This window comes from Amblyraja radiata, chromosome 27 (genome assembly GCF_010909765.2).
Source record: "Amblyraja radiata isolate CabotCenter1 chromosome 27, sAmbRad1.1.pri, whole genome shotgun sequence".
Classification (NCBI taxonomy): domain Eukaryota; kingdom Metazoa; phylum Chordata; class Chondrichthyes; order Rajiformes; family Rajidae; genus Amblyraja; species Amblyraja radiata.
Genome location: NC_045982.1, coordinates 27,833,948 through 27,853,288, shown reverse-complemented (window position 1 = coordinate 27,853,288; position 19,341 = coordinate 27,833,948). Strand labels below are relative to the sequence as shown.

Sequence of the window (19,341 nt, the reverse complement as noted above, 5' to 3'; positions counted from 1 at the left end):
TTCAATGTTATCCCACTTTCTCATCCCCTCCCTATACACAAGGGGCAATTTTACAGAGTCTAATGAAGCTTCAAAGCCACATATCCTTTTGGAACGTGTGTGGAAACCAGAGCACCCGGAGGAAACCCACCTGGCCACAAGAAGAACATGCAAACTCCACACAGACAGCACCTGAGGTCAGGATCAAACCCGGGTCTCTGGTGCTGTGAGGCCGCAGCTCTACCAGCTGCTCCATTGAGCGCAGAGACTGTAGACAAAAGTCCAGGCAAGGCCTTTTAACCAGTCGCCATGTTGCATTTAAATTACGATAGCAGATAAACTTCAGAAGGTTCTTTATTGACAATAAGGCAGGCTGGGTTCTTGAAAGTCACCATGAAAACTCTAGGCTTATTTTCAGATCTGTGTCGGGCTTCATGTCTCTGACGGTGAGAGAGAATGCTGAGGATTCTTGGCTTCCACAAGGAGCCCAACAAACAAAACCTGCAAATCCCGCTGGGCTCAGGAATCACATTTATGTTCTCAAAGGTTCCACACTGGAGGCCAATCCAACATCAGGGCAGTGTCGGACGTTGTATTCTCAGATGCCCTGGCCTGTGGATGGGAGCCAGGCGATGGGGGTGTAGGGACTGTTCAGAGCTCGTGGTCTCACAGCGAGATCATTCCTCTCAGGTTTTCAACGTCCATCTGTAAGAAAAATATCAAATTTAGTTTAGTTTATTGTCACGTGCACTGTGGTACAGTGAAAAGCTTTTATTTTGCGTGCTATCCACTCAGTGGAAAGACTACACATTGTAATCAAGACGCCCACAGTATAGATACAGGATAAAGGATATAACATTTAGTGCAAGACAAAGTCCAGTAAAATCCGATTAAAGATAGTTCGAGGGTCTCCAATGAGGTCAGGACCGCTCTCTAGTTGGTGACAGGATAGTTCAGTGGCCTGATGACAGCTGGGAAGAAAGTGTCACTGAATCTGGAGGTGTGCGTTTTCACACTTCTGTACCTCATGCCTGATGGGAGAGGGGAGAAGAAGGAGTGAGATATGATGCTATAAAACACTTTTTTTGCTGGCATCTGTCCATCTGTGAGAGATGATGGTGCGGCATTGACCTTGTCCTGTTTGGAGAGAGGAATGTTCACCTGTGATCACATGACCTACTGTGACCAACTAGGCCTGTCCTTGACAGGTAGACCCTTGGCCTCCCACAGGTGAAGTAGTCTCTGGCCGTTGGATTGGGGAGTGTGCTGCTGTTACTTTTAATTTTTTGCGATTACTGATGATCCCCTCACCCTCAATGCAGAGAGATCTGATTCCCAAGTGAACCTATCCAAGGACAATAGCGTCACCTAGTGACTCTGGTGCAAGTTCAGGCTGCTGCAGATCTGTTCAGCACTGCCACCAGCAGGCCCTTCAGCGGCACTACAGGAATTAGCAGATGGAGCTCTCAGCTATTGTAAATGAGGTGGTCTTCCCATTAAAAGTAGTCAGTGGCGGACTGGGTCTAAAAATATTAGTTGCCAGGAGACAAAGGGGGCTCACTTCATCAGGGGCCCACATGCCATCGGGCAAACGGACACCCTGGCCAGTCCGCCACTGGTCAAGAGTGTTTAATTGTCATGCATGCCGACGACAGAACAATGAAATTCTTACCTGCAGCAGCGTAACAGGCCTGAAAACACAGTACTCACAATATAACATAACAAACAAAAAAAATGCAATTATTAGAAAAAAACAATATCAATGCAAAAAGCTCGAAGAGCTCGGTGCAACCAAGGTAGTTTATAGTGTGGTTCAGGGCCTGTCCCACTTGGCAATTTTTTCGGCGACTGCCGGCATCATTGTCTGACGCATCAGGGTCGCCGAACGATTTTGAACATTTCAAAATCCAGCGGCGACAAAAAAAATGTTGCGACACTTGAGGAAACACCGCGCGTCAATACGTTGTCACGCCGCGTCACGCCGCGGTTTTTTGATGACCTGATACGTCAGTCAATGGTGCCGGCAGTCGTCAAAACAATCGCCAAGTGGGACAGGCCCTTTAGTGCTTGTAGCGTTCTGTTATATTTACTCAATGTTAACTCAATGCTTGAAATATTTCTTCACATCTCAGTCGATGGCACTAAATCAGAAGGTTGTTTTTAACTAAACCAGGTGTGGAGATATAGATGCTGACATTTATTGCTGTGGCTGACATGTATAACCTTCCTGCACCACATCAGAAGGTCATAAGTGATAGGAGTAGAATTAGGCCATTCCGCCCATCAAGTCTACTCCGTCATTCAATCATGGCTGATCTATCTCTCCCTCCTAACCCCATTCTCCTGCCTTCTCCCCATAACCTCTGACACCTGTACTAATAAAAAATCAATCTATCTCTGTCTTAATATTATCCAATTACAGCCTCCACATCCTTCAGTGGCAATGAGTTCCACAGATTCACCACCCTCTGACTATAGAAATTTCTCCGCACCTCCTTCCTAAAAGCACGTCCTTTAATCTTGAGGCTATAACCTCTAGTCCTAGACTCTCCCACTAGTGGAAACATCCTCTCCACATCCATTCTACCCAAGCCTTTCACTATTCTGTATGTTTCAATGAGATCTCCCCTCATTCTTCTAAACTCCAGCGAGTACAGGCCCAGTGCCCTGGATGGCAGTCAGCCATGCTGTACAGTCAAGAGTCACGTACAGGTCACACCAGGTAAACACAGCAAGTACCCATTTGAGATTTTGGTAAACCAGTGACAATCTGGCAGCTCTCTGATCATCTAGAAGCAAGGACCTGCAGATGTTGGTTTACAAAGTGCTGGAGAAACTCAGCGGGTCTGGCAGCATCCCTGAAGAGCATGGATTGGTGACGTTACAGGTCGGGACCCTTCATCAGAATCAGGTGACATTTCAGGTCGGGAACTCTCTGATCATCTTCACACACTCTGATCATCTTTGCTGCCAGGATTTCTTTAGATTTCAAACTCCCACACCACCAGCGGGTTTTACATAGACACAAGTAACTGCTGAAGCTGATTGTCAAAGATAGACACAAAGTACTGGAGTAACTCAGCGGGTCAGCCAGCATTGTTGGAGAACATGGATAAGTGACGTTTCGGACGGCACCCGACTGACCGATCGATTGTATTAGTGGAGAGAAATCTGGAGGAGAGGACAAAGCCTGGAAAGTGATAGGTGGATACAGATGAGGAGGGTTTCACTGGCAGATGGGTGGACAAAGGCCAGAGATGAACATTCTAAAGGCTGTCAGATAAGGAGAGAAGAGGAGGGAAATGTGAATCCAAAGGAAGGGATGAAGGTGGAAGGGAGTGGGAGTGTGGAGAAATGCTGCACATTCTGGTGGGTCAGTCTAAACCACAGGTTCAGTGTCATGACCACTTCAGAATAGATCGGGTAGATAGATGCACAGAGTCTCTTGCCCAGAGTAGGGGAATCGAGGACCAGAGGACATAGGTTCAAGGTGAAGGAGAAAAGATTTAATAGGAATCGGAGGGGTAACTTTTTCACACAAAGGGTGGTGGGTGTATGGAACAAGCTGCCAGAGGAGGTAGTTGAGGCTGGGACTATCCCATCGTTTCGGAGACAGTTAGACAGGTACGTGGATAGGACTGGTTTGGAGGGATATGGACCAAGCGCAGGCAAGTGGGACTAGTGTAGCTGGGACATTGTTGGCCGGTGTGGGCAAGTTGGGCCGAAGGACCTGTTTCCACACTGTATGACTCTATGGTAAAATAGTAAGATTAAACGAGAACTTACCAGTTTGAAGTTTGATCTGTATTTTATGAGGAGTTACGATGAGGGATTACGTGAAGAACCTGCTCAGCACGCATGCACGGCATACGGTGTGGAATCACAGATAGACACAGTTATTGAAGTAAACATAGTAAAGACAAGGAGACATCAGTTTATCAGTTTGACCCATATTATTGAGGGTGGGAGCGGAGGGCACGCAATCCCTCATCGTAACTCCTCATAAAATACAGATCAAACTTCAAACTGGTAAGTTCTCGTTTAATCTTACTATTTTACTTAGGAGTCACGTGAGTGATTCCGTGAAGACTTCAAAGCTCTGTGATTTCAAACCGTGTAACAGGTATTATTTCACGCACTGCCGAAGTCCATGAGGGAGGAAGTGTGTTATCGTAATCAACCAATGAATCTGTTTGTAGAAACACACAATGGTATTTTTTAACAATAACAATAATGAAATTAAATTGCTCCCCTGGGCTTAAATTAAATATTTGCAGTCTGTAAAATCTTTTCTGCAAATAAAACAGGTTTTGCCAACTTATAGAATTTCTGAACGGTCTGTCCCCCCCACCATCCTGCTGTAGCCAGGATGTGGTCTATAAGCACATCCATTCTTTTAGCCGTCGACGTGGATGCTGCCCTAGTGGAATAAAATTTGTACATGTTAGTGTTTATCCCAGCAGTTTTTAGCACCTGCTTGAGCCATCTCGCAATGGCTTGGCTCGTCACCCGACCATAAGGTTTTTATGACTGACCCACAAGGCTTTTCATCTCCCTCGAATATTTTGGTTGTGTCTATGTAGGATAGTAGGTGGGTCATGGCACATAACCGTGGTTCTGGCGGGTAAGCCCGGAATTCCACGACTGGATTAGGTGTTCCTGGTCTGCTCTGTTTGATCAGTCTCTGGATAATGACAGAGATCTGGTCTGGAGCTGTGAGCATGCTGTCCAGTCGCAATAGGTGTAGTGACCGGACCCTCTGTGCAGATACGAGTGCCATCAACATGAGTGTTTTTGAGCATAGATTGTTCCAGGTTGAGGGATCTGGCTGATGGCCATCCCCTGAGGTATGTCAGGACCACACTGACATCCCATGTATGGGTGTACCTTGGTCTAGGGGTTAGAGTTGTAAATACCCTTCATTAGTTTGACCACCAGCGGTTGCGACCCCATGGCCTGTTGTCCTGGAGCTGGTTTTAAACAGACAGGCAGGGCACTTCTAGCTGTGTTGATGGCTCTGTAGCTGCGTCCTTCATCGTGGTGAAGGTTCGCCAGGAATTCCAGTACGTTGGTAACTGTAGTGGTTGAGTAGGTGGTCCCTGTATCCAAGCAGTACTTCTCCCATTTTTTGATGCTGGACAAGTGCTGTTTTTTAGTGGATGTTCAGAGGGATGCTGACATGGTGTCGACGGTTTGTTCTGATAATCCCAGTCCCAGAAGTGGTTTGTGCAGAATCTGCAACCCAGGGGTTTGATTTTTTCATGGCACGGGTGGCTTGCGCCCGACACTGGGTGTTAATAACTCTGGGTCACTGGGGAATACCATCGGAGCTTCAACAACCATGTCATGTAGTATTGGGAACCATGGCTGTGTAGGCCAGTCGGGTACTATCAAAATACCTGAAGCAGAGTCCATTTGTATTGTGCGTAGTCCTCGACTGATGAGGCAGAAGGTAGGAAATGCATAGAAGAAGAATTTCCCCAATCCAGCGCGAACGCATCTACCGCTGCTGCCTCAGGGTCTGGTTCCCAAGCGACATACATAGGTACCTGGTGATTTAGCCTTGATGCAAATAAATCGATATCTGGCGTGCCATATTGCTTTTTTTGGGGGTTTTTGGGGTTTTAACATCCATTCGATGTTGTTATTAAATTTACGTGACCTGGTGTCTGCCACTGTATTTAGCTTACCTGGCAGGTAAGTTGCTGATAGCCAAATATGTCTTTGGACACACCATTGCCAAATTGTGTTGACCAACTTGTCGCATGATACCGATTTTATGCCGCCCATATGGTTAATGTAGGCCACCACCGTAGTATTTATCTATTTGTAACCGTACATGCAAGTGATGCATATTTATGCATATGCTTTTAAACCATAAAAGTCACCCAACATCTCTAGATAATTAATGCCCAGTGTAAGTGGTAACGATGACTCTGGGTTAGTCCATCTACTACTTGTGCTGGATATAGAGTTAGTTGCTCCCCAGCCTTGAGCACTGGCATCTGTTTGGATAACTGACGTAGGGTTAGTGATGATAATAGGCTGAAACTATGCCAAACGTTCTCTTGGCAATGTTACAGTCACGTAGACTGAATTAATTGTGAAGCCCAAGTAGTCCATGATAGTGGATGGCTTCAACTTAGATTTATCTGGATGTAAGACAACCCTAGGGTTTCGAATAACTGTTTGGTAGCTGAACAGCTAACATAGTCAATTCCATGGTCTTGCCTACCATTTAAGATATTATCAAGATATGCCATGACAATATGTTTTTGTCTTCTGAATATTGTCAGAGCTGGTTTAGTGTCTTGGTGAACAATCTTGGGCTGATGGCGGACTGCAGGAGTGGGGCGCCGTTGTGTATGGCTGCTCTGCCTGCAGTCCATCCTTTCACCCTTTTTTATTTTTATTTTTAGTCCTGTTACTTACAAAATGTTTGTTGGAGGTCTTCTTTTATGTGGTGGGTGGGGGGAGGGGAAGTAGGAAACTTTTCCTGGTCCCTACCTGGTCGGAGAGGCGGTTTCCCTCCGAGCTGCTTCTTCGCCCCTTCCTCGCGGCCTACCATCAGACTGTTGCAGCGTTTCCTGTCGGGATCGGCCGGGACTACAACTTCGGCGGCGGTGCAGCGCTGGGACACCAACACGGAGTGGGCGATGCCTTACCGGGTCACCGTGCGGTAAGCTCCGGAGTACTGTGACCACCGACCAACATCCGAGGAGCTGTGGCTGCGGAGCGTCCAGTCGCAGGCGGCGTTGGATTTAAACACCGCGGAGCCTAGGATTCGAGATCACCAGAGTCGGAGCTCCAACCAGCGCGGTCTGAAGACTTCGGGTGCCGCGGTCTCCGGGGAGGAAGCGGCCGCTCCAGACATTTCCAAGCCGCCGAGGAGTGTTCACCCGATGCCGGCATTCCAGCTTTCTGGCAAGAGGGCCTGAAAACATCGGACTGGATGCGGAGGCCACAAATAGGCCCCGGCCTCGGGTGATCACAGAGGGAGAGGACTGAACTTTTAGATGCCTTTCCCCACAGTGGAAATTTTTTATTCTGTTGTGGGGGGACGTTTGTGTTGAATTATACAATATGTTGTGTCATTTTTCTTAATTTTAATTTTTCTATGGATGTACGGAAGCTTAATTATTTTTTTTCTATGTAAAGCACTTTGGTCTCAAGTTGATTTAAACGTGCTATATAAATAAATTTACTTTACTTTACTTTACTCATTGGGTAACGCTTTAAACTGCTATAGCTGCCCCATCCAGGTAAATTTCAGGTATCTGCGATGATCCTTGTGAATGGTACTAAATAGTAAACATCTTAAGATGAATGCTTACTATGAAGTATCCTTTGGATTTTAGTTGTTTGGCAGTAACAACCGGTTCCATTTTGAAATGTATGTACTTAAAAAACATATTTAGTGAAGTTAAGTCAATGATGATGCGACATCCACCATATATTTTGGGTTTAGTGAATATATTTGATACGAATTGCAAGGATTCAGGTTTTCCCATGATACCCTCTGTAATTAGTCTCACCAGTTCAGCTTGTCCCTCTCGTTTCTTTAACAGAGAGGGGAAAATACCCTCTGGGGTGGATGTTGACCTGGTGGCAATTTTTCTAGTATGAATGTATTTGTATTCACTAATGCCATTGAGTATATAATTATCACTCGTGATAGACTCCCATGTGTTAGTATTACTCTATATACTGGTAGGAACCAGACCCACCTACCTCCATGGTTATGGGTATTCTTCTGTTTCCTGCCGGTCCAACGAGTGTTGCACGTCGTCTGACGTTGCGGTGACGTTGGGGGGTGGCACATTTTCCATGGGGTCCGCTCTGGGCCCTGGTCTAAAGAAGACTTTCGGTGATAGAATGCGGACCCCGAGCTTTCATCAGTCCCATATGGTAGACGTTGACTGATGGACGCGATGGGGTGCTGCTGCGTAGGAATTACTGTTTTTGGTTTGCTCGTCCCGGCCCTGCCCTCATGAGCCGAAAGTTTTGTAAAACCTCTTTCATGTCCTTCATATGCTTTGTGAGGTTTTTGCCAAAGAGCAGTGGGTCTGGCTCAGTGGCTGGGGTATGCACAACTCCGCAAATGTAGGATTTTTATGGTAGGTCTTATGACTTGTTTACGAAGGTTGTGGTCATCTCCGTATTTGTCCATGGAACGAGGAAAAACGATGTGATGGCTGACGTCAGGCTTTTCACGGCCTCCTGCACGTGGGGTTTCCACGTAGCTGTCCACCACACCTAGCAGCTCTTCCTGTTCTTGCACCCCTTGCATACTGCCGAGATCTTCAGCCATTGCCCCTGTTCTTGACCAGCCCAGTCCTGGTCACCAGAGCTACCTTCTGGAAAGGAGAAAGCAATGGACAGTGCACAAGGCACTGTGGAGGAAGTGCCTGACCTCCCTCTGCAAGAGCCCCCCTCCTGGAGAGCACCTCGCTGGAGCTCCTGCTCCAAGAGCTGCTCCATGCGACTCAGGCGGCTGTCTCTCCCCCGCCTGGGTGGAGAGACGTCCCCGTCCGACAAGTCGGAGCCACCGGCCGGACGCCTCTTCTGTGGCTTTACTTCCAGCCCACTGCTCAGGCGCTAGCAGGCTGGGCTCGGACGTGGTGTCGGGGAATAGCGGACCGCCCGGTAAGCGGTCCTACCGCCTTGTTGCTGCCCCCGCCAGACAGAACGCTCCTCCGTGGAGTCGAGCGGCGGCAGGTCTGTTCAGGCGGCTGTCTATCCCCCCATGCGGGGGGAAAGACGTCCCTGTCCGACAAGTCGGAGCCACCGGCCGGACGCCTCTTCCGTGGCGTTACTTCCAGCCCGCTGCTCAGGCGCTAGCGGGGCTCGGCTAGGCGTCGGGATAGCGGAGCGCCGGGTAAGCGGTCCTACTGCCTTGATGCTGCCCCCAGATGGAACGCTCCTCCGTGGAGTCGAGCGGGGGACAGGTTTGTTCTGTTGCTGCCCCCCCCCCCCCCAGATGGAACGCTCCTCCGTGGAGTCGAGCGGGGGACAGGTTTGTTCTAGAGCCTTTCTTCTCTGCTGGAAAGCAGAAGGCTCCCTGTGAAAGAAACCCCCGACCTCAGCTTACCTGACGGTCCGTTATTTCACCTCCGTAGCGGGAGCGCCTGACTCCCGCTGTGCCGCTGTTGCTCTGCTGAACGTAATGCTGCGCATGCGTGCTGAGCGGGTTCTTCACGGAATCACTCACGTGACTCCGAAGTAAAATAGGATGCATGCTAGTACTTTAGACTTTACTTTTGAGATACAGCAAGGAAACAGCCCCTTCGGTCAACCAGCACTATACAACACACTAGCACTATGCTACACACTCCAGACACTTTACAATTTAACCCATAAACGTGTACGTATTTGGAGTAATGGAGAAAACTGGGGCTTTTGGAGAAAACCCACACAGTCACAGGGAGAACGTACAAACTCCGTACAGACAGCACCAAACCCGGGTTTCTGTCTCTGTAAGGCAGCATCTCCACCTCTATGTCACCGTGCCATCCTTGGTATTTGAGTGTAACGTCACTAGAGTCAATTTCAGACTGTGAAGTCTTGTGGAAGAGGTACGAAGGTATGAATATATTTTAGGTTTGGCCAACTTCCCCCCCCCCCCCCCCCCCCCCCCCCCCCCCCACCCCGCCCCATCACCTCTCTTTTAGAGCTTTCTCCCCTCCATTCCAATCAGTCTGAAGAAGGGTCCCAACCTAAATCTGCCTGACCATTCCCTCCACAAAAGTACCTCTTCCACAAGACTGCTGAGTTCCTCTAGCACCTTGTGTTTTGTTGTACAGGTTTCTCACTGTCTAATCTATCCAATCCCGTAGTCATGGTATATGTACTGGGTCAGAGTGATTCAGTAAATGGGTTTACCTGTAACGCCGTCCATTTGATCCGCTCCTCTGCAATCTCTTCTTTTAACTCAATCATGTCGTTCCTGTAAATCATCAAGAGAGCACTCATTCAGATAAAGCCTTTCTCAGTAATCCCCGGATGAACCTTCAATAGTAGGGCAGAGAGCAGAGGCATCATCCCCATGTGTTACATGAACTGTGTCCCTTTTTACCTTCAGTGATGTACTGTACCCCACCTTGGCCACAGACCACAGGCTAGCCAACATTTTTCCCATTTTCACTCTGGCTCAGTAGCATCAAAGTTGGAATCAAACCTCTCTTTGTGTAGAAATGGACTGCAGATGCTGGTAAATACTGAAAGTAAACATGCAGGTACAGCAGGCAGTGAAGAAAGTTAATGGCATGTTGGCCTTCATAACGAGAGGATTTGAGTAGAGGAGTAAAGAGGCCCTTCTGCAGTTGTGCAAGGCCCTGATGAGACCACATCTGGAGTATTGTGTACAGTTTTGGTCTCCTAATTTGAGGAAGGACATCCTTACTATTGAGGCAGTGCAGCATAGGCTCACCAGGTTCATCCCCGGGATGGGGGGACTGTCATATGAGGATAGATTGGAAAGACCGGGCTTGTATTCACTGGAATTTAGAAGGATAAAAGGGAATCTTATAGAAACATATAAAATTATAAAAAGCTGGACAAGCTAGATGCAGAAAAAATGTTCCCAATGTTGGGGGAGGCCAGAACCAGGGGGCCACAGTCTAAGAATAAAGGGAGGCCATTTAAAACTGAGATGAGAAAAAACGTTTTTAGCCAGAGAGTTGTGAAGTTGTGGAATTCTCTGCCACAGAAGGCAGTGGAGGCCAATTCATTGGATGAATTTAAAAAGAGAGTTAGATAGAGCTCTCGGGGCTAGCGGAGTCAGGGGATATGGGGAGAAAGCAGGCACGGGTTATTGATTGTGGATGATCAGCCATGATCACAATGAATGGCGGTGCTGGCTCGAAGGGCCGAACGGCCTCCTCCTGCACCTATTTTCTATGTTTCTATGGTTTCCATACTCAAGATAGACACAAAGTGCTGGAGTAAATCTATGGTTCAGCATCTCTGGAGAAAGAGGACAGTTTGTCCCAAATAGCTGGTGTTGGACTATTGGACTATCTGTAGGGGGCGCTGCTCTGGCAGCAGCCATGTCATGCAGCTCGTCAGTTTTTCAACTTTTTTTTTATTTTTTTAGTATGTTTTAGTCTGTATTTAATGTTTCTTCGTGTGTTTTGTGTGGGGGGTGGTGTGGGGGGGTAAGGGGGAAACCGCTTCGGTCGCCTCCTCCACGGAGAGGCGAGTTTTTCCAGGTCGCCTCCCCCGTGGCCTAACATCAAGGATCGACGCGGCCTTTCCCGGAGACGCGCCCGGGGCTTCAGCGGCGGGCGCAGCGTGGACTCTCGGCGTGGAGCGGGTGAGCCCTCGCTGGGGCTCGCTGGAGGGGAGCGCTCCGTTTCGCTGGCCCGGGGCAGCCGGCAGCCTGAAGTCGCAGCCTGAAGCCGCGGTCTGCAGAGCTCCAGCTGGTGCGGCGTCTACAGCCCGGGATCTCACGTTGGGGACCCGGGGGAAGAAGAAGCCATCACTGCCGGCCCGCGGCCGACTTCTACCGCGGGTCCGGCATGGACTTACCATCACCCCTGGAGGGGAGCTTCGACCGCCAGCCCTGCAGTCTACAGTGCTTCTGGCTGCGGCGGGGACTTTAAATCTTGACCGCCGGCCTGCGGCCTACAACAACTTAAAGCCGCGGTCTCCGGTGAGGAAGAGCCGATCCTGGACTGACTCTGGACTCTGGTCCTGATCACGGGGGGGAAATGGAGGAGGACTGGCCAAATTGTGTGCCTTCCACCACAGTGATGAATGCTGTGGTGGATGTTTGTGTTACAGTTTTATTGTGGTTGTGTGTTCTTTATTATTGTATCGCTGCAGACAACCCAAATTTCCACCAGCATGGCTGTGTGGCAATAAATTATATCTAATCTAATCTAATCTAATCTATTCCCCCATTCAGTTGGTTGATGATGTCTGACCTGTTCTCAGTTAAATGTCCCTTGACATTCTATATGATTTCAATGGTGGTGTGGTGTTCTGTCCCAGCTATTTGATGTTGCATTTCCCTGTCATTAGTTCAAGCTCAGTTGTCTCTGCTCCAGATAGTTGCTGCTGGATTCCCCAGACTGCTTCCTGGGATGGCAGGACTTTCATATGAAGAAAGACTGGATAGACTCGGCTTGTACTTGCTAGAATTTAGAAGATTGAGGGGGGATCTTATAGAAACTTACAAAATTCATTTAGGGGTTGGACAGGCTAGATGCAGGAAGATTGTTCCCGATGTTGTGGAAGTCCAGAACAAGACGACACAGTTTAAGGATAAGGGGGAAGTCTTTTAGGACCAAGATGAGAAGAAAAAAAATTCACACAGAGAGTGGTGAATCTGTGGAATTCTCTGCCACAGAGGGTAGTTGAGGTCAGTTAATTGGCTATATTTAAGAGGGAGTTAGATGTGGCCCTTGTGGCTAAAGGGATCAGGCGGTATGGAGAGAAGGCAGGTACAGGATACTGAGTTGGATGATCAGCCGTGATCATATTGAATGGCGGTGCAGGCTCGAAGGGCCGAATGGCCTACTCCTGCACCTGTTTTCTATGTTTCTATGTTTCTATGATTATTCAATACCTGTTAGTTGGTTCTGGACTTTCCTATCCCAATCAAATGATGTCTCCGTTCATTAAAGCTGGTCTGTACTCTCTCTGTTAATTGATGTTGGTCGGACCTGTTGAAGATGTCCTGTTCTTCTTGAAGATGGTTACAAAGTGCTGAAGTGATTCAGCGGGTCAGGCAGCGTCTCTGGAGAAAAGGAATGGCTGACGTTTCGGGTTGAGACCCTTTTTCAGTCTTCAGTCGCTAAGTTACTCCTGCATCTTATGTTTAAGAAGGAACTGCAGGTGCTGGAAAAATCAAAGATAGATAAAAATGATGGAGAAACTCAGCGGGTGAGGCAGCATCTATGGAGCGAAGGAATAGGTGACGTTTCGGGTCAAGACCCGAAATGTCACCTATTCATTCGCTCCATAGATGCTGCCTCACCCGCTGAGTTTCTCCAGCATTTTTATCTATCTTCCAGCATTTTGTGTATATCTTTGATGAAAACCAGCATCTGCAGTACCTTCCTAAATGTCCTATCCCTCTTGATAGATCTACTGTAGGTCTATCATATCCAAACCCATGACTTTACCACCAAGAAAGACAAGGGCAGCAGATACATGGAAACTCCACCAGTTGCAGGTTCCTTTCCAAGTTATGCAGTGTCCTAACCTAGAGATATATCATTGGCTCTTTATCGCCACCTTGGTGTAAATCCGAGAACTCCCTTTCCATAAGCACAGTAGGTGTATTGTACTAGATTAGGGGTGGGGAACCTGTGGCCTTAAGGCCATTAAGTGCGGACCTTTTGAATGAATCCAAATTTTGTAGAACAAATCTTTTTATTTTTATTAATATGTTTTTGTTCATCTTTTATTATTTTATTTTAATCTTGAATTGAATGAATTGAATACCTTTATTGAACGCTTTTAAAATACCAAAGAGCAAAAGAAGATTTAACGAAATAATCCTCCCCGACTGACGGCCACAATTAAAACATTAGTAAGTCATGAGGACTATTTTAACAAAATAATGTTTATTTTGAATTATATCTAATTGAAGTTTCTTGTATGTGGCCTTATTATATTACAGCTAACCTAATGCGGCATTCCAACATGAAAAGGTTCCCCACCCCTATACTAGAAGGTTGCTAACCAATTTAACTCCCCTTCACTCAAAAAGGCTGGCAGTATCATCAAAGACCCACACCATCCTGGCCGCACACTCATCTCCCTGCTACCTTCAGGTAGAAGGTACAGGAGCCTGAAGACTGCAACGACCAGGTTCAGGAATAGCTACTTCCCCACAGCCATCAGGCTATTAAACTTGGCTCGGACAAAGCTCTGAACATTAATAACCCATTATCTGGTTATTTGCACTTTATCAGTTTATTTATTCATGTGTGTATATATTTATTTATTTAAGGGTATATTTATTAAGAGTATATGGACACACTTATCTGTTCTGTAGTCATGCCTACTATATTCTGTTGTGCTGAAGCAAAGCAAGAATTTCATTGTCCTATCAGGGACACATGACTATAAACGCTCTTGAATCTTGAATCTGTCCTGAGCCACTACCATTGTCAGAATGAGGCCACAGCACAAACAGCACCTTATATTCCACCTGGGTGACGTACAACCCAATGGTACGAACATTGTATTCTTGAATTTTAGGTAACTAATAACCAGCAAATAGACCCGCTCCCCTCCCCACCCATCTATTTCCCCCTCTCATTCCTCTGCCCCACCTGGATGTGCACCAATATCCTGCCACCCCCCCCCCCCCCCCCCCTTTACTTTTCCCGTTCACTTCCACCTATATCCTTTCTTCTGGCTTCACATTTCACAAATCTTCTCTCCTTTTGTTTCTTCATCTCTGGCTTTTGCCCAACCATCTGCCAATCAAATCCCCCTCACCTGCATCCACCTATCACTTGCCAGGCTTTGTCCCGCCCTCCACCTCTCTTCCAGCTTTCCCCTCTGCACTACAATCAGTATGAAAAAGGGTCCCGACCCGAAACTTGGCCCACCTGATCTGAGAGTTAGATATACTGTCGCTCTTAGGGCTGACGGAATCAAGGGATATGGAGAGAAAGTCGGAACAGGGGTACTGATTGTGGATGATCAGCCATGATCATATTGAATGGCAGTGCTGGCTTGAAGGGCCGAATGGCCTACTCTGCACCTATTTTCTATGTTTCCAGGTTCCTATGTCCATGTTTCCCAGATATGCTGCTTGATCCCCTGAGTTACTCCAGCACTTTGTGTCTTTTTTTCCACAAATCAGGCATCTGCAGTTCCTTGTGTCTAGAAGGACTACAGATGTTCAAGATGACCGTTCACCACAACCTTCTCATGGGCTATTAAGAATGGACAATGAATGCTGGTCATTTAAAACAATCCATTCTGTCAGGTTGATGCTGAGCTGACTTATTCTAAGCAGTTGGTGTTGGCTTGTCCAATATTAGTTGTCTTTTCCAATTAGTAAGGGTGTCAGGGGTTATGGGGAAAAGGCAGGAGAACGGGGTTGAGAGGGAAAGATAGATCAGCCATGATAGATCAGGCAGGGGGAGTAGACTTGATGGACTAAATTGCCTAATTCTGATCCTAGAACATGTCCTTACCTGTCACAGTCAATTGATGCTGGAGTACTCAGGCCCCATTAGTTAGTGTTTGTTCGCCCTGTCCCAGTTAGTTGATGTTGCTTCACTATCCCTCCCATCCCATTTGGATAACGCTGGCCTCTTCCTTCACAATTTCTTGATGTTGTCAGTGTGGCTAAGATGGAATAAAGAACTGGGTTGCTCCCCCAGCTCAAGGCTACTTACAAATGTTGATTCTTCAGCAGGTTTAAGGACAGCTGGAGGTGCCTCAGTTCCACTTTCAGCCACGCAATGGAATCCATCCTCTCCTCCTTTCCTGCCCCGTGCTGTGCTTTCATTGGTGATCTAGGCAGTGGCGGACCTGGCCTTTCAGATGTTGGCTGATGTCTTTGGACTGGTGCAGGCTCACACACGTGGATGGCCGGAAGGGTGACCTTAGGTGCTACTAACGGCGGTGTGGACTTCTTGGCATCCAGCTGTGGGCAAAGGATAACGGTGAATGAGGACACTCACAACCTCAATGCCGGATGAAAGCAAAACCATCCTAGGCAAGAATACAGCCGACCTCTCCTAGATTAGTTCAAGGGAACAGGGCTTCAGACACAAAAAGTGAACAGAGAGGAAGGGTTGTTTAAGAAAGAACTGCAGATGCTGGAAAAATCAAAGGGAGACAAAAATGCTGGAGAAACTCAGCGGGTGAAAGCCCTGTCCCACAGTACGAGTTCATTCCAAGAGTTCTCCCGAGTTTGCCCTGATTCAAACTCGGAGATTTACGGTAATGGCCACTCGTCGGTACTCGGGGCTCTCGTGGACATTTTTCATCATGTTGAAAAATCTTCACGAGTCTCCCCGTGCTTACCTGCCGTTAGCGAGTCTTCCCGAGTACCTGCCGTTAGCGCTAAGAGACGTCCCCGAGATCCGACGTACCCGCTACGTTCATTCTCCGTGCTTACCACGAGTTTGATTTTTTTTAAACTGGGGAGAGCTCTTGGAATGAACTCGTACTGTGGGACAGGGCTTTTATGCAGCATAGATCTATGGAGAGAAGGAATAGGTGAAGTTTCGGGTTGAGACCCTTCTTCAGACTGATGTTGCGGGGGCAGGGAAAAGGAAAGGAGGAGGCGGAGGCGGAGACAGTAGGCTTGGGGGAGAGCTGGGAAGGGGAGGAAGAGTTGGTGTGGGAGGTCTTTGTTGAGCAGAGGAGGTTAAAGGCTTAATAGAAGATTTCAATATTATTAATGGCTTTGAAAGATCAGATAATGATCAAGTATTTTTGAAGACAGGGGAAACATAAACCAGAGGACAGATTTGTTATGAAAAGTGGTTGGGAAATGTCAAAGACCAGAGAGCATAGCTTTAAGGTGAGAGGGACAAAGTTTAAAGTAGATTTATTTGTTACACAGAAGATAGTGGGTGCCTGGAGTGTGCTGACAGGGGTGGTGATGGGGTCAGATAGGATGGTGGCCTTCAAGAAGCTCTTGGATAGGTGCATGGATATGCAGGGAATGGAGGGAGATGGGCTACGTGCAGGAGAGGAGATTAGGTTAACTTGGCATCACGTTCAGCTCAGACATTGTAGAATGAAGCCTTGTTCTTGGGGTTGTACTGCTCTATGTTCTAAGTAGCCCTCTGTGGAATAGATATTGCCTGACACTTACCCAGTGCCTAAATCTTTTTCCAGTTTGTACATTTGTTCTGGAGACACAAGTAAACGCATAGAACACAAAGTGCTGGAGTCAATCCATGGGTCAGGCAGCATCTGTGGAGCTCGTGGATACGCAACGTTCTGAAGGGTCCTGACCTGAAACATTACCTATCCATGTTCTCCGGAGATGCTGCCTGATCCGCTGAGTTACTGCAGCACTTTGTGTAGAATGGTCCCTCTCTCTCCTTTGTACACACTAACTGTCTTCCCTTGTATTTCTTCCCTTTGTGCTCGGCTCTTATTCTATCACATGCTGACTCTCAAACTGTCTTTCTCTCTGCAATCTACCCCCCCCCCCCCCCTCTCTCTCTCTACCCATCCCTTGCATGCTCACCCAACATGTCTTACTGTCATTTACATCATCAATCCCTCCTCTCTCTACCTTGTTCTCTCATCCCTTTTCTTTCACTGCTCTCCCTCTTCCATTCTCTCTCTCTTTATTCCCTTTCATTCTCTCTCCCTCACTCCTTTGCTCACTCTACTTCTCTCTCTCTCTCTGCCTCCTCTTGCTCTATTCCCCTAGAGAGTTCTCACTCCCCTTTCTGCTGCCTCTCTCCACAGTTACTCTCTCCCGCACCCCGTGACTTGTCCTCTGTATCTCTCTCCTGCTTTAACCTTTGTTCGGACAGCTTTCACACAATGGGAGCAGCTCGGAATGGGAAGGGATGGCAGGGGGACTCACAGCGGCTGTAGCCTTGGGGTGAGAGGGGGGTCTTCGCCCCTGGGCTCTGGGACGCTCCGTCGTCAGGTGTTTCAGCGGCTCCATGGGCAGAGAGAGTGAGTCGAAGGTCACTGATTCTAGATGGGGACAAAACATCATCAGGGAAATACTGACCCCATGGCCACATCTTCCTCTCTCCTCCCCTTTCTGCTTTCCGCAGAGACCGTTCCCTCCGTAACTCCTTGGTCAATTCGTCCCTTCCCACCCAAACCACCCCCTCCCCTTGTACTTTCCCTTGCAACCGCAGGAAATGCTACACTTGTCGCTTTACCTCCCCCCTCCACTCCATCCAAGGACCCAATCAGTATTTCCCGGTGAGGCAGAGGTTCACCTGCACCTCCTCCAACCTCATCTACTGTATCCGCTGTTCCAGGTGTCAACGTCTCTGCATTGGTGAGACCAAGCATGGGCTTGGCAATCGCTTCGCCCAACACCTCCCCTCACTTCGCACTAACCAACCTGATCACCCGGTGGCTCAGCACTGCAACTCCCCCTCCCATTCCGACTCCGACCTTTCTGTCCTGGGCCTCCTCCATTGCCAGAGTGAGGCCCAACGCAAATTGCAGGAGCAGCACCTCATATTTCGCTTGGGTAGTTTACACCTCAGCGGTATGAACGTTGACTTCTCTAATTTCAGGTAATCCTTGCTTTCTCCCTCCTTCCCCTCCCCCTTCCCAGCTCTCCCACAGCCTACTGTCTCCGCCTCTTCCTTTCATTTTCCCCGCCCTCCCCCCCCCACATCAGTCTGAAGAAGGGCCTCAACCCGAAACGTTGCCTATTCCTTCCCTCCATAGATGCTGCCTCAACCGCTGAGTTTCTCCAGCATTTTTGTCTACCTCAGGAAAATATTAGTTAGTCACTGAATATACAAGGCTAGCACAGCACCAGAGATCCGGGTTTGATCCTGACCTTAGGTGCTGTCTGTGTGGAATTTGCATGTTCTCCCTGTGACTGGGTGCTCTGGTTTCCTTCCACATCACATGACCTCTGTACCTCCCTTCCCTGCATATCCATGTACCTATCTAAAACCCTCTGAATCACCACTATCAATGGTCAATGGTCAATGCCACTTTTATCATCACATGTACGAAGTGCAAACATATGGTGACATGATTTTCTTACACACAGTCCAGTAGTGTATTGCCACACCCAAGCACATCCCTGATCAGCAATTGTAGAGAAATAGTCCACTGAATGCAAGAGGCGTGATGTTTTAGTGCCATTTACATAGACCAGTCGGCTCTCCGGTTGTGATGAGCATTGCCCATTCCGGGCAAGCCCCTGACTACTGCTATTATATCTGCCTCCACCACCACCCCTGGCAGCACGATCCATGCCACTACCACCCTCTGGCGTAAGGTTTTCCCCCTCATCCACCCGGCACTTGGCTCTCTGGCTCCGCGTCAGTCCCATCATCCTAATCAGTGGGCATCCCGTGTGGAGGGGAGTGTGTGGGTCGGAGGATGTCCTGGTTGGTTCACTCCTGGCCTTGGCCAAGATGCCCATTTACACGTCGTGGTGCCAACTGACTGCCCTCTTTCCTGGGTTACGTCTGCCCCAGGTGTCACTTTCAAAAGAACACGTGATGTCCACTGGCATTACTGACCACTGGGCGCCGCAGGGAACTGACTGTATCCTGGATGAGGATTGTAGTATATGTGATCTGATGTTTAGTTGCTTGATATATATGATAGACTGGTGTTTTGGTGGTGGGTGTTTTGTGGCAGGTTAGCCATTTGTGGATGTGTAAGTAAACATAGAAACATAGAAATTAGGTGCAGGTGTAGGCCATT

The 19,341-nt window shown here is 48.0% G+C and overlaps 1 protein-coding gene across 2 annotated transcripts in view; it reads right to left on the bottom strand.

Moving 5' to 3' along the window:
• Window positions 1-315: 315 nt before the first annotated feature.
• The window catches only part of LOC116988589 (SH3 domain-containing kinase-binding protein 1-like), a 74,419-nt gene continuing 55,393 nt past the window's right edge, over window positions 316-19,341 (bottom strand). For both annotated transcript variants that reach the window (XM_033045455.1, XM_033045454.1), the window contains 4 exons: window positions 17,510-17,625; window positions 15,348-15,598; window positions 9,862-9,925; window positions 316-684 (listed from right to left, as the gene is read on the bottom strand). In XM_033045455.1, coding sequence (XP_032901346.1) covers window positions 646-684; window positions 9,862-9,925; window positions 15,348-15,598; window positions 17,510-17,625 — 470 coding nt within the window. In that variant the 3' untranslated portion in view covers window positions 316-645. The remainder of the gene's footprint in view (window positions 685-9,861; window positions 9,926-15,347; window positions 15,599-17,509; window positions 17,626-19,341) is intronic.